At 34.0% G+C, this 16,096-nt stretch overlaps 1 protein-coding gene across 2 annotated transcripts in view; it reads left to right on the top strand.

Moving 5' to 3' along the window:
• The window catches only part of SI (sucrase-isomaltase), a 112,437-nt gene extending 97,203 nt beyond the window's left edge, over window positions 1-15,234 (top strand). For both annotated transcript variants that reach the window (XM_033211613.1, XM_033211614.1), the window contains exons 43-48: window positions 1-57; window positions 790-914; window positions 4,667-4,755; window positions 11,113-11,162; window positions 11,745-11,912; window positions 14,715-15,234. In XM_033211613.1, the coding sequence (XP_033067504.1) occupies window positions 1-57; window positions 790-914; window positions 4,667-4,755; window positions 11,113-11,162; window positions 11,745-11,912; window positions 14,715-14,783 (558 nt within the window). In that variant the 3' untranslated portion in view covers window positions 14,784-15,234. The remainder of the gene's footprint in view (window positions 58-789; window positions 915-4,666; window positions 4,756-11,112; window positions 11,163-11,744; window positions 11,913-14,714) is intronic.
• Window positions 15,235-16,096: the final 862 nt, after the last annotated feature.

Here is a 16,096-nt window from a genome sequence, read left to right as displayed (position 1 = left end):
TATGTTCAAATTGTAAATGCCTACGTCCCCAATGCTCGGTGGTTTGACTACCATACAGTAAGTATTTAAGGAATTCTGGGGAATTGACTAAACAGAAATGGGTAATTGTTTGGTCCCAGCCTTTTCATTAATGGTGTGTTGGATTTACTTTCCACTTAAAAAGAGTGGAAAGTAACATTTCTGGTAAATTATAGCTGAATTGGATTAACCCACAGTGAAAGAGAGTTAATTTATTCTGCTGCACTTTGTTATGTAGTCATTGATTTATTTTAGCAAATAAACATGGTAATTACACATTACACACAAAAAGATAATTGCCTTTTATTGGATATGCAAAATGATCATTAAAGATAGTGCAGTCCTTCCAAGAATAATGTACATGGCAAGTCAAGGAGAGCTTTTGTGACCTTTCAAAAATCCACACACTTTAGGCATGTGAGCTCCACAAAAACAACACTATAAATGACTTTCAAAGCTATCATAAAGACTTATATTTAATTAGATTCTAAAGATATACTTTTAAAAAATAAATTCCACTGTGTATATTTAAGGTATACAACATCATGTTATGAGACATATATATATATATATATATATATATATGTATGTATATATATAGTAAAATGGTTACGACAGTGAAACAAATTAAGATTTTCTGTATAAATGTTAATTTTTAAATTTAAAAGTGTATCATTTGATTTTTTAAAATATATATCCTCAAGTACCAATGATGCTGCTGATTCCACTTCTTGCTCCACCTGTTCTTCTTTCCACCCCTTTCATTTCCAGGGCAAAGATATTGGTGTCAGAGGACAATTTTACCCATTTAATGCTCCTTTTGAGACAATAAACCTACATGTCCGTGGTGGTCACATCCTACCATGTCAAGAGCCAGCTCAAAACACATTTTACAGGTAAGTGAACTGTTTACAAAGCTCAGGTTAAATTATGAGATACATCATGCTAGCATTGTTAAGAAATAGAAAAGGTCTGAAATTTTACCCCATTGCCAAGCTTCTACATTAGCCTGCCTCAGTACTATGATTGCCAGGTCAGAGACAAAGGTATTTGTGGTTTATGACATAGCAAGAAACGGAACTTTATCTTAGCATCGGGTTTTCTTTTCCACCAAGTCCCATGGGGATGACATGGAGAGGCCCAGGCAGGCGTTGCACATGTAAGAGGTCTGTGTCACAAACAAGAAATCCCAAGTTTAGGAAAACAGTGTCTTTAATAAGACTACAAACAAATCTGTCCATTATTTGTTTTGAAAAAAGACATTATCTTTTTTATATTGGACAGTAAGCAGAAATATTAAGAATTTTTTTAAAACCCTGCCATCCAACGCTATTCACTTTTAAAATATCCCTGAAAAGACAGCTCAGAAGACAGGCTGTCAGTGCCTCTGCATGTGACATACAAAAATGCAAGAGACCCATGGAAAACTGTCTTCCAACAGGATATTTCCTCTTAAAGTAAGAAAGCTTCCCAGATTAAAATATGAACTAAACCTTTATGATCTGTCTATAATATGCAGAAGTAATGACAAATTAATGTCTTATATTTTGAATGATTGCCTCAAAAAGGTTTTTACCCTACTTTTCTGCTTCTGACATGTGGAAGATCTAGTATTATGAAGATCATTTTATGAAAACATGAAATATTGATGAACCTTTTTTTAAAGACTTATTTTTTAGAGCAATTTTATACAGCAAAATTGAGAAGGTCCAGAGATTTCCTATTTACCCTCTGCTGTCTCACATGCATAGCCTGTCTCATTTTCAACAGCCCCCGTAAGAGTAGCACATTTGTTACAGTCGTTGAACCTATACTAACACTTATCACCAAAGACTATAATTTACATTAGGGTTCACTGTTGATGTTGTAGATTCTCTGGGTTTAAACAAATGTATGATGACCTGCATCCACCACTGGTGTCATTTAGAATTGTTTTACTCCCCTAAACATCCTTTATGAGCAACCTATTCATCGCTCTTTCAACCCATGGCAACCACTGATACTTTACTATCTCTATAAAATTATATTTTCCAGAATGTCATATAGTTGGAATCATACAGTATGTAACCATTCAATTTGACTTTTTTCACTTAGCTATATGCATTTAAGGTTCCTCCATGAGATACCTGGCTTGTATCTCATTTCTTTTTAGCACTGAATAATATTCCATTTGATGAACCTTTTTATAAACTTTAAGTCAGTATAGCTTGGAGGTGTCCCTTTCTTTTCCATTAATTTTCTGTTTCCCTTTCTTTGCCTCTCTTTGTCTGTCTTGTGATATATTTCCTGACTCGTTATAGTCCATGAAAATGTAGACATTCACAGGCAGTATCACTACTCCATCAAACTACTAAGTGTCCTGCCATCCAAGAGGAACCAGACTTGTTTTTTTCTCTTTTCTTTTCTTCTATTTTCTTGTCCTCTCCTCTCCTCTGCCTTTCTTCCTTCCTTCCTTCCTCTTTCTTTCTTTCTTTTCTTTCTTTTCTCTTTTTCTTCTTTTTCTCTCTTTCTCTTTTCTTTCTTTCCTTTCTCTCTCTTTCTTTCTCTTTCTTTCTTTCTTTCTTTCTTTCTTTCTTTCTTTCTTCTTTCTCTTTCTTTCTTTCTCTCTGTTTCTTCTTTCTTTCTCTTTTTCTCTTTCTTTTTTTCTTTCTCTCTCTCTTTTTTTTTTTTTTTTTTTTTGACAGACTCTTGCTCTGTTGTCAGGTTGGAGTGCACTATCTAGGCTCACTACAACCTCCACCTCCCAGGTTCCAGTGATACTCCTGCCACAGCCTCCTGAGTATTTGGGATTACAGGTGCCTGCCACTATGCCTGGCTAATTTTTGTGTTTTTAGTAGAGACAGAGTTTCATCGTGTTGGCGAGGCTGGTGTGGAACTCCAGACCTGTTTCTTAAGGACCTTGTCCTATATAAATATGAAGCCTATCCCAGATTTTCTGTCTAGCATCATTTTTATAACTGATTGTCTGGCCAGGCCCTTCTCTTCTTTGCCTGAGCACCTCTACCTGGATTTCTCTTTCTATCATTCAGCAATAGGTCCAATTTACCAGGGACAATGGATCTGCTCTGTGTTCAGACTGACGTAGGTGTAAACTTCTTGTTCCAGTCAATCTTTATTTCCCTTGCAAAATTCCTTGCTTCGACACTCAGGTTCTAGAGGACGCAGTCTCTGTTTTTCTTCTCTTTTTGTGCTGTATCATCTCTCCATCATCTACATGCTGACAGCCCCAGTTGGCATGAACAGAATATTCTAATCTCCTCGACCTACCCAGGTCCGTTTCTACTAATATTCTACCCTGATATCAGTTAAACAGGAGATACATTATTGCACCTGAAAAGTGAGGGCTTCATGGAGGAGACCATTCATAAGTTGTGCCTTGAATAAACCTTATTTTTTTTTATGAGAGATAAGACAGATCATTGTACAGTATAAAAAGTTGTAAAACTCTTTCTAATCACAAGTTTTAGTGTATGTTGGGAAATTGCAGGTTAAGCCATATTTTTGATGTTTCTAAATTATATTTAAACCCTAGTGACTGTGAACTGAAATTCATATACATATTCATGCTAAGATATGTTAATATATTTCACTGAAGAATATCAAATTACTGTGGAGATTTGAACTCTAGAGATTCTGGAAATTTTAGGAGACTTCCATGGCCATATATTCTTCAGCATTTGTGACTGGAAAAGGCAGACAGCTAAAATATTTAATCTGATAAATTATTTCAAACAATATGAGGCTGCTAAATCAAGTTGCGTCTCAAAGATTGCTGGAGATTTAACATGGAAGCAAGTATTTAGTTCACAAATAGCTCTATGTAGGAACATGTTTGAATGGTATTGTCTATTACAAGGATATAACTTAGAACTTGGAGACTACTTTGTACATTCTTATTAATTTTTACCAGTGATAACTCAGTTATTTAGGTATAGAAATCTGAGGAAGGCTTAAGTCATAAAAGATTTAAAAATGATATTAAAATTGTTTCATGTTTAATGCTTAATGATATGATTACCCAAGAGAGGCATGAGTAAATATATTAATAAACTTAACGTGGTTTTAATTCCTTTCAATGAGGCCACTTTTGATTTGTTATATTATGTTAACTCTTGAGATCAAAAGGCATGCATGATATTTCCTATTAAATATGAATAATTTTTTTTTTTTGATGGAGTCACGCCCTGTCACCAGGCTGGAGTGCAGTAGTGCAATCTTGGCTCACTAGAACCTCCACTTCCTGGGTTTAAGCAATTTCCCTGCCTCAGCCTCCCAAGTAACTGGGGCTACAGGCACCCACCACCACGCCCGGCTAATTTTTTGTACTTCAGTAGAGATGGGGTTTCACCATGTTGGGTAGGATGGTCTCGAACTCCTGACCTCATGATCCGCATGCCTTGGTCTCCCAAAGTGCTGGGATCACAGGTGTGAACCACTGCACCCAGCTAAATACGAAAAAAAATTATTGTTTTATATAATTTCTGTTAACTAATTTAGAAAAATGGGAATGCTTTAATTTTCTTGGTCTAAGTCATTTGCACACTCCTTAATGCTTGTGTTCCTGTAGATTCTTATGTGCATATCATATCATACCTAGACATATGCTATCCTACAAACATGGGTAAAATTATATATTTCTTTCTTATAGTCGACAAAAATACATGAAGCTCATTGTTGCTGCAGATGATAATCAGATGGCGCAGGGTTCTCTGTTTTGGGATGATGGAGAGAGTATAGGTGAGTGCTCTATTTAGTAGATAAATTTAATTGATGACATATTCTATCACATTACTTTTATGTTTTCTATTATTGTTCTTTGGAAGCTGAGTACAAAGCTATTAATATTATTCGAGGCTAAAAGATTTTACTAAATTCACTGAATCAACTTAAATAGATAAACAATGTCACAAACATTTAAAGACTTTTCTTATCCTAAATTAGTCAATCCCTATGTTAAGTGTCTAGGTAAGAAATTCGTGTGGTCAGGAATTACGTATCTATTATCTTTGTACTTCCAGAAGCTAGCACAGTGCTATTCACATAATAGACACTTGGCATATATATAAAGTTAACTTAGCTGAATAACCACTTTATTATATGTGCAAAATATTGATGCTGTAGGGACAAAAAGGAGTGATACTTTTCCTCATTTACCATAAGGGTCACAGCCAACACCAATAACAAAACACAAGTTAACAAGAGAAAAGCATAACAAGCATATGTAATCATAGTTTTTTGTGAAACAGGAACCTTCAGAATAAAGGCATAAAGATACAGAGAATGCTCTCAGACTGTATTCTGAGTTTCAGTGAAACAGGAACTGCCATGTAGAAATGTGATTGGAAAAAAAGGGTATAAGCTAATGGAAATAGATTGAGTGAGGAAATCTAGCAAGGCCTGTCCACATTCTTGTTGGCTTATTAATTTTAGCATTTCTTCCTCAGGTATGGGGTGAGACCCCTCTGGAAGGAGGTTATTAATTTCTTCATGGCCAGCTGTTACACAGAAAAGCAGGGAAAGAGAGTAACATTTCTAGGCTTTATAGCTAGCTTTGGGGGAAAAGAGTTCTAGTTTCTATGACTCGCCTTTGGGAAAAGGAATTCTAGTTTCTATGACTAGAGAATAAGGGGCAAGAGACAGGAAGGCAGGAGAAGGTCAGGGAGAAACTTTGCTTCCAGTGTTGCTTCTGGGACCTTTATTTTGAGAAATCATTTTCTGAGCCCCCAAAATGCACGAGCGGTGCCTCTACAACAAGGAGGTAGTCCAGAAACCAATTTCAAGTAAATTTAATTTCTGTATTTTTATGTCTATCTTTTTGCTTGTTTGTTTTTTAGTATTTAGCATTTTTTTTACATGAGGAGATATATTTTACTTTAGATCTGGGCTTCTTCCATTCATAACTATTCCTCCAGACCATACTAAACTTCTAAACTCCTAGCCATGTGAAATCCGTTAGCTGTTGTTATCAGAAACACCTGAGACAGCTTGCTAAGAATGCAGATTATAGGACTCATTCAAGTTTCATTAATTTTAGGAGAAACTCAGAAATCTCCCATAGGAGATTTTTATGCTGTATGTAAACCCTGATAGAGGATAGGTTTACTGACTGCCATTTAATAGTGTCAGTACTACTAGATGAGCGTTCTGAACATTTTCTTGACACAAACTTTAATCATAAAAACTGACATCTGTGTGAAGTTGATAGTTCTCTACAATTGAATATTACAATTTAAATAACTTATCCAAAGATAATAGCTTTTTCATTAATAGCAAAGACATACATTTTTTATCTTTTAAGATGAATCATAGTTAATATTCTGCAACCATAAGAAATAATCCATTAGTAAACAAGTATAATAAAGTTGATAGAAGAATTGTATGCTAGAGAGCAAGACTCTTGGGAAAAATAAATCCCTCTTTATAACATTTTGTGACTTAGAAAGTGAAGATACCAACATGAGTTAGTCCTTTGTTTTTAGAGCTCTGACCTTCATTACTGCAACAACTGAGGGTCTATGAAGTTTTCAGCCTTTCTCTTTGTGTCCAACAGGAAATTTGCCTTCAATTTCCCAAGGGTGTAAAGTTTAGGTATGCAACTTGGGATCTTTGAATCTCATCATTAACAAATTGAGTTAATTCATTTTATCAGTTAGGTAGACAAAACTTCTCTTAGAATTTTCTTGAGCTCTTCCTATCAAACTAAGGGATGCCCTCTCTCACCACTCCTATTCAACATAGTGTTGGAAGTTCTGGCTAGGGCAATCAGGCAAGAGAAAGAAATCAAGGGTATCCAGTTAGGAAAAGAAGAAGTCAAATTGTCCCTGTTTGCAGATGACATGATTGTATATTTAGAAAACCCCATCGTCTCAGCCCAAAATCTCCTTAAGCTGATAAGCAACTTCAGCAAAGTCTCAGGATACAAAATTAATGTGCAAAAATCACAAGCATTCTTATACACCAGTAACAGACAAGCAGAGAGCCAAATCAGGAATGAACTTCCATTCACAATTGCTTCAAAGAGAATAAAATACCTAGGAATCCAGCTTACAAGGGATGTAAAGGACCTCTTCAAGGAGAACTACAAACCACTGCTCAGTGAAATCAAAGAGGACACAAACAAATGGAAGAACATACCATGCTCATGGATTGGAAGAATCAATATCGTGAAAATGGCCATACTGCCCAAGGTTATTTATAGATTCAATGCCATCCCCATCAAGCTACCAATGACTTTCTTCACAGAATTGGAAAAAACTGCTTTAAAGTTCATATGGAACCAAAAAAGAGCCCGCATTGCCAAGACAATCCTAGGTCAAAAGGACAAAGCTGGAGGCGTCACGCTACCTGACTTCAAACTATACTACAAGGCTACAGTAACCAAAACAGCATGGTACTGGTACCACAACAGAGAAATAGACCAATGGAACAGAACAGAGTCCTCAGAAATAATACCACACATCTACAGCCATCTGATCTTTGACAAACCTGACAAAAACAAGAAATGGGGAAAGGATTCCCTATTTCATAAATGGTGCTGGGAAAATTGGCTAGCCATAAGTAGAAAGCTGAAACTGGATCCTTTCCTTACCCCTTATATGAAAATTAATTCAAGATGGATTAGAGATTTAAATGTTAGACCTAATACCATAAAAACCCTAGAAGAAAATCTAGGTAGTACCATTCAGGACATAGGCATGGGCAAGGACTTCATGTCTAAAACACCAAAAGCAACGGCAGCAAAAGCCAAAATTGACAAACGGGATCTAATTAAACTAAAGAGCTTTTGCACAGCAAAAGAAACTACCATCAGAGTGAACAGGCAACCTACAGAATGGGAGAAAATTTTTGCAACCTACTCATCTGACAAAGGGCTAATATCCAGAATCTACAAAGAACTCAAACAAATATACAAGAAAAAAACAAACAACCCCATCAAAAAGTGGGGAAAGGATATCAACAGACATTTCTCAAAAGAAGACATCCATACAGCCAACAGACACATGAAAAAATGCTCGTCATCACTCGCCATCAGAGAAATGCAAATCAAAACCACAATGAGATACCATCTCACACCAGTTAGAATGGCAAACATTAAGAAGTCAGGAAACAATAGATGTTGGAGAGGATGTGGAGAAATAGGAACACTTTTTCACTGTTGGTGGGATTGTAAACTAGTTCAACCATTATGGAAAACAGTATGGCGATTCCTCAAGGATCTAGAACTAGATGTACCATATGACCCAGCCATCCCACTACTGGGTATATACCCAAAGGATTATAAATTACTCTACTACAAAGACACATGCACACGTATGTTTATTGCGGCACTATTCACAATAGCAAAGACTTGGAATCAACCCAAATGTCCATCTGTGACAGACTGGATTAAGAAAATGTGGCACATATACACCATGGAATACTATGCAGCCATCAAAAAGGATGAGTTTGCATCCTTTGTAGGGACATGGATGCAGCTGGAAACCATCATTCTTAGCAAACTATCACAAGAAGAGAAAACCAAACACCGCATGTTCTCACTCATAGGTGGGAACTGAACAATGAGATCACTTGGACTCGGGAAGGGGAACATCACACACTGGGGCCTATCATGGGGAGGGGGGAAGAGGGAGGGATTGCATTGGGGAGTTATACATGATATAAACGTTATGCACATGTACCCTAGAACTTAAAGTATAATAAAAAATAAAAAATAAAAAAGAGCACAAATGCAAGAAAATGCAAAGCAGTAGACTCTTCTCTGGCTTAAAAAAAGTTGATATTCATTTAAATAAAAATTTGCAATGATAGCTCAGGGGCCAAATCAAGGCCATATTTGTTTTGCCTGTAATAATATGCAAATAGACCTAGTGCAAAAATACATATAGCTCTTCATGGCAACAATCAACTAGAGACGAATAGTAGCTAGTCACTAAAAAAAAAAAAAAAAGAAAACATTTGGTGTGGACTTCACTCTATTCAAGTTTCATGGCAGACTTTTTGTAATCACTGGAAAGTCTCTGAGCATAATTCAAATATTTCTCTGTGATCTCCTCATGCAAATATAAAAAATAGCTTTTTGCCAATTGGGTCTATTTATTTTGTTATGTTTCACAATATCAGTATACTTGGTATAATTAAGTATGGATATTTTTAAATAGTCCCTTGAAATTTCTTGAGTTAACAGCAATAATCATATATACCAAATGCTTATTCTCTGGATTTGTTAGATCAGAATCTCCAAAGAGGTTTTCTCTCACAGCAAACACAACAGTCTAATTGATGGGCATCCTATCTGAAATGATTTCTTTCTTTTAAACAAATATGTTCAAATTTTGTGATATATTATAATGTGGTAACAAATTATCATGAAATAATTAAAGGTAAATCAAAATGAACTTCTGAAACTTAACATTAAGTAAATTTTGACCATTCTTGATTAATAAAGTTAGAGCTTAGTAAAATGCTAATTTTTCTACTTATCTTAATGAAATAGCTATGTGTGTGTCCCTGACTAAGATCATATGTGAGATACTTCTTCCTCTTATTAAAAACAACAAAGTTACCCATATCTTCCTAATAGCTGTCACCTTTGCTTTTTTAACTCAGAATTCTATACTTAAAAGTTTGTTCATGAAAACTTAAGCTGTAATTGTATATTGAAAATAAGAACTAAAATGGTTAAGGAATATTGACACTAGTATGTCTTGTAATACATATTAAATTAGCCATACATACATTAGCATATATAAAAAAGTTTCAGGCAGAATATCCATTTTAGTATAGGTAAAATCAATAGCAAATTAATGTTAGTGGGTTAATGAATACAGCTCTGATATGTATAAGGAGAGAAGAGAATTAAAATATATTGCTCTTTCAATGTTACCCCAATATTGTTTTATTTATTTGACTCTACTTTGCTCTTTCTATCTTATGTATGCTTATTTGTTTTTTTTACATAGGAATATAATCTTAGAAGTCAGGGAAAACTGGGCTTGATTCCAGACTTTGACAGTAATTAGCTTTTATGTTTTTTTTGTTTTTTTGTTTTTTTGTTTTACCTTTGGCAATTTATTTAACTGCTTTGAAAGCCACTTTATTCTTCTATAGAGTGGGAACAATAATAATAACATATCTTTCAGAGTAAATGTGATAAACTATTTAGAATTTGATAAATAGCACTTAACAAGTTTTAGCTCTAGGATTATCATTAAAATGGGTTTTAAATACAGCAAGATTATACTTCAAACTGGTGATGGTGGCTCATGACTATAATCTCAGTTCTTTGGGAGGCTAACGCAGAAGGATCATTTGAGTCTAGGAGTTCAAAACAAACCTGGGCAACATAGGGAGAACCTGCCTCTACAAAGATAAAAAAAATTAAAAAGCTAGGCATGATAGTGAATGCCTGTAGTCCCAGCCACTCAGGAGGCTGAGGTGGGAGGATTGCTTGAGCCCAGGAGGTCCAGGCTGTAGTGAGCCATGATTGTGTCACTGCACTTCAGCTGGGATGATAAAGCCAGACTTTGTCTCAAAAAATAAAAACTAAAAAATAATGATTATACCTTAAAGAAGCTGCTATAAACCTATATTTTGTCAATTTAATTTTAATTGACCTGTAACAATATCTTAACAATTGAATTTGTTTTTTCAAATGACACTAGAATGTGTTGCTACCATGTCTTTTTTTCCTTTATATTATTTTGTCAGTCACTAAGGTGGCAAGTAAGTGTCCATTGCTATCATCACTGAATTCTGTTTATTCTTGGACTACTTGTGCACTTCTTGCCACCTTCCCAGTGTTGTATGTGAAAGTGATTTTCAACTTGTAACTGCTTTATCATTACCCCTACACACACATATACCACCTAGCTTGTCTTCTTAGGACCTTACCTGGTGACTCATCCTTCATTTGCAGGGCTTCTTGAATTGTATCTGAATTACTTAAATAGGCTTAGAGAAAAAATAGATACACCTTGATACTATTTGCTACTTTTTATACTGGGAAAGAGATGCAAAGTATACAGGTATTTACTATGGTTCTTCTTTGGAAATAACAATATATCACTTTTTTTCTTTTTATTTCTCTCTCTACAGACACCTATGAAAGAGATCTATATTTATCTGTACAATTTAATTTAAACCAGGTATGTAAGATTATTTATATGCAATTCTGTTAAAGAATATTTGAAGTTCACAGCTGGGTGGGGTGGCTCATGCCTGTAATCCTGGTTCATAGGGAGGCTGACATGGGAGGATTGTGTGAGGTCAGGGATTCAAGATCTGTCTGGGCAACATAGTGGGACCCCATCTCTATAAAAACATTAGCCAGGTATGGTGGCATGCAACTGTAGTCCCAGCTACATAGGAGGCTGAGGCTAGAGGGTCACTAGAATTTAGGAGTTCGAGATGGCAGTGAGTCATGACTGCACCATTGCACTTCAGCCTGCCAGCAAAGAATTCACCTCCCCTTCTCTTGCATATTTGATGACTGAATCCAAACTTTCTGAGCCTGGGTGGCAGAGGGATACCCTGTCTCAATAAATGGATACATAGGAAAAAAGGAAGAATATTTGAAGTTTTTTCATGTTTATTATATAAAATACCTTATATCAAATGCACAGATGAACAATTTATTATACTATGAAATACACTTTTGTGTTTTTTTCTCGATTGAATTGCTTTTGCAAATGAAGTGTTTATGTTATTCCTTTTTCTTTATCTTATAGACCACCTTAACAAGCACTATATTGAAAAGGGGTTACATAAATAAAAGTGAAACGAGGCTTGGGTCCATTCATGTATGGGGGAAAAGAACTACTCCTGTCAATGTGGTTACTCTAAGGTATAATGGAAATCAAAATTCACTTCCTTTTAATGAAGACGATACCAAGACGGTAAGTAACATAAAAAGATATTTTTTCAAAAACGTACGTATTTAAAGCATCTGTGTGGACTTCTTATATCCCTCATCCGTAAGAAACATAATTATGAGTCAATTATGACATTCTTCATATATTCCTTTTCATTGGGCCTCCATGTTTATTTCCTTATTATTATCCTGAATAAACTGTCATACGAATCAATCTAATGACACCTATTTTATTATTATTACGATACAATCAAAGCAAAATTAAATTAAAACTTAAAATAACTGTTATCCCTATATGATAAAGTGCCTCAGAAAATACATTTTAAAAACAAGATATCTGCATTTAAACATTGAATATGTCTTGAAAATGTATTTGAAAATTCTTGCAAACTTAATGAAACTGTCAGCACCCATTAATACAGGAGTGTGATACATATGATGCAGATACTATACAAGGAGTTAGGATTCTTGTGTTAAAGCATCATTGCTGCCAGTATTTAGCTCTTTACCTTGAACAAAAAACTTTAGGCCTACTGTTGTATATAATTGAATAAAAAAAAAAAAATGCAAGTAAATGATCAATCTCTAAAGCTCCTTCCAGGTCTAAATTCTGTGAATCTATGGCTTGCAAAGGTGAATTTCAAACACATATTCTAGAAAACAGCTGTTTTAAGTGTTCATTTTAAGTTTAAGCCTACTTATGCACTTACGCACTACTAAAATTGTGTAAATGTGTGTGTACCCACCCTTTACTGTTTAAACTTGGGTAAAAATAAAGAGCCATTAATCAGTCACTTTAAATGAACTTAACTTCTAAAATAGTCAGTTGTTTGACTAACTTGAACCTAAAAAAAAAAAAAAAAAGTCCGTCTTGGACGCAGTTTTAGATCCTTGTAGGTGTCAGAGAATGCCAGAGTTAAACAGCACCTGAAAGTCTGTTCCATCTTTTTGAAACTTAACACCCATCCTACTGCTATTGCTGTTTTGTTGACAAGTGGGGTTTTCCTTAATATGGAACTATGTTTTTCTTACTGCTTTTGCAGTACAACTCGCTGTTTTTCTTAAAACTTTATCAAGGATGGGAAATATAAAATATAATTTCCCAACTTTGATATATTTAATGTGTCCTTCCCCGGTAAAATAACAGTTAATATCTTAGTGCCTTACACTCATATTTTTATTTTTAAAATTTGACTTGTTTATAAAATTCCAGAATACCTGATTTAGTCCAGTAGTCTTATGTGGCTGACAAAGAAATTAGGTCCCCAAAGAAGTAAAATTAATTCCCCAAAATAACTACTCAATAGTTATCAGTCACAATTAGAAATCACTTTTTTTGTACTGTCCAATGTTCAATCAGATAAAGAAAAGATGGTTTGGCTTAAATAATGTCTTGCTTTTTATTTACTAATTACAATGATGAAAATTAAGCTCACAACTTTTATGGTAAAAATAAAGTAAATAAACAATGCCAAATAAGATAATTTAATATTTTGGGGTGTTATTTCAAGGTCGTTTTGATCAAATATGTAGAGTATAAACAAACCATTAAAAATCATTTTTTTCTACTCTCTTTAAAAACATTCACAAAGAATTTTAAGCATTGAGAACAAATATTTGAGTTTCATTACCTCAGTGATGACGAAATATACATTTACTTTAACCAACAACTCTGAGCAGTTCCTTCTAAGTGTATTTAGATAAACTCAATATTTATGAGCAATTACTGTTTTCCAAGCCTTCATAGATACATAGGAAAGGAAGAGAGGATTATCAATTTCTTTCTCTACCCTGCTTGCCCTTTAATTTATGACAGAGATTATTTAATTGCTCTAGCAATATAATTTAAAAATTTTTGTAGCAACAATTATGTCCAACTGATTTTTGTAAGAAGTATTAAAAGCTATGTGGTATATTTTTGCTTTCTACATTTAAGTTAAAAAAAAATAGTTTAGATCTGTTTTAAACCTGTCTAACGAATACTCAATTATTTAACTATTACTTTTTAAACTCATTTATCAAGTGTGGTAAATTAATCCAGATACGCTGTGTTTTAAGGAAGATTAAATTTATAAAGTCCTTATGAAAAGGCCTGTTATGTGCTAGGCAGTAAAGGATTCACCTCCCCTCCTCTTGCATATTTGATGACTGAATCCAAACTTGCTGAGCTAAAGCACAGAAAATCTTGTCAGTTCATTGGACAAAAAGCAGCAATGGTAAAGTCTCCTGAAATCGTCATATCATAAAACTATGACAGAAGATCATTTGACTACAGCAACTGAATAATCTCCATGATAGAGATAATAATCTCTCTACTGTCTACTTCAGATTATCTCCAGTGAAATAAAGTGACACATGCAAAATTGAATCATTGGCAATAAATTAAGCATCATAAAATATTTTTTGATTGAGGTAAATAACACTTTTAAATCTAAACTTTGACTGAAAATGTCTGGGTAATACTTGAAAAAGGGATGCATTGAGATTCATGCAGTGCAGTTATAAATAACTCCATATTTAGAAATTATGTGAAAAGAGTAAAGTCATAGAAATCAATAAAATTGGCTAAGAGTTACAGGTTTTTCAGTATCTTTTGACAGCAATTCCACCTTTCTGAGATTTATTTTAACCTTAGGTAAAATGGGTAGGTTGGGTGAAATTGTTGCTGAAATGGTTGCAGACTTTCCTAGAGTAAAACTTTCTCAAGATATAAAAGAAAATAAAGGTATATACTATTTATTAGAAAACTTGTTTTTGAAATATCATTCATTAAAATAAGAAAAATGTGGTTCTGATTAAACAAGTAATTATCATTTTACTTTTTTAGATATTAAAAATTGATCTGACCCAGAACAATGTTACTCTAGAAGAACCATTAGAAATCAACTGGTCATGAAGATCACCAGCAATTTTAGTTGTCAATGGGAAAAAACACCAGGATTTAAGTTTCACAGCGCTTACAACTTTCCCTCTCCACTTGGTTCTTGTACTCTACAAAATATGGCTTTCATAACATCGAAAAGCTATTTAATTAATGATAATGATAATTTTATTATAGTAATGTGACTTGGATTCAATTTTAAGGCATATCTAACAAAATTCAAATAGCCCTATTTATTCTCTTTAAGTATCAGCTACAATTGTAAACTAGTTACTAAACATGTATGTAAATAGCTGATATAATTTAAACATATGATTTTTAAATTAAATTTTTATGTAATTATAAATTATATACTATATTTTTCTCAACATTTAGCAGATTTATGTAACAATCATTATCACAAGATTTAATTATTTCTTAGTATGTATATTTAATTAGAAAAAGAGAATAAACATATGTAAGTGTATAAAATGTGTATTTTGTCTTTATTTTCCTAATGGAAATTGTCTTAGCTTGCACTACTATAACAATTTATCATAGACTGGGTGGCTTAAACAACAAACGTTTATTTCTTACAGTTCTGGAAGCTGGGATGCCTGAGATCAAGGCATTAGCAGATCCATTGCTGATGGTGGCAGTCTTTATGGCTTACAGACAATTATCTTTTTGTATCCTCATATGGCAAAGAGAGAGGAAGCAAACTCTCTCGCGTCTCTTTTTATAAGAGCACTAACCCCACCATGAGAACTCCACTTTCATGATGTAAGTGACTCCCAAAGGTCCCATTTCCAAATACCATCACACTGGATATTAGGCTTTCAATGTATGGATTTTGGAGTACACAAACGTCAGTCTAGAGATTCAAATTTCCTGGGCTTAGTTTGTTTTATATAGAAGAGAAATAAATAAAGGGCATTCAAATTGGAAAGGAGGAAGTCTAATTGTCTCTGTTTGCTGATGACAAGATCATATGTGTGTGTATATATATACACACACACACACACACACACACACACACATAAATACTGCACCAAAAACGATTAAAATTAATAAATGAATTCAGGTAAGGTGCAGGATACAAAATCAACATACAAAATTTAGTAGAATATCTATATGCCAAAAGTGAACTATCTGAAAAAAGAAAACAATCCAATTTACAATAGTCACACACACATATAAAAATCACACCACCACCACCAACAAAAAAACTCTGGGAATAAGTTTACTCAAGCAGAGGAAAAATATGTATAAGGAACACTAGAAAACATTGATAAAAAAATTGAGGAAGCACAAATAAGTGGAAAGATAACCCATGCTTATAAATTGAA

Source organism: Trachypithecus francoisi, unplaced genomic scaffold (assembly GCF_009764315.1).
Source record: "Trachypithecus francoisi isolate TF-2019V2 unplaced genomic scaffold, Tfra_2.0 Lachesis_group0, whole genome shotgun sequence".
Taxonomy (NCBI): Eukaryota; Metazoa; Chordata; class Mammalia; order Primates; family Cercopithecidae; genus Trachypithecus; species Trachypithecus francoisi.
Note: the sequence above shows the minus strand (reverse complement) of the source record. Positions and strands in the feature narration are given on the sequence as shown.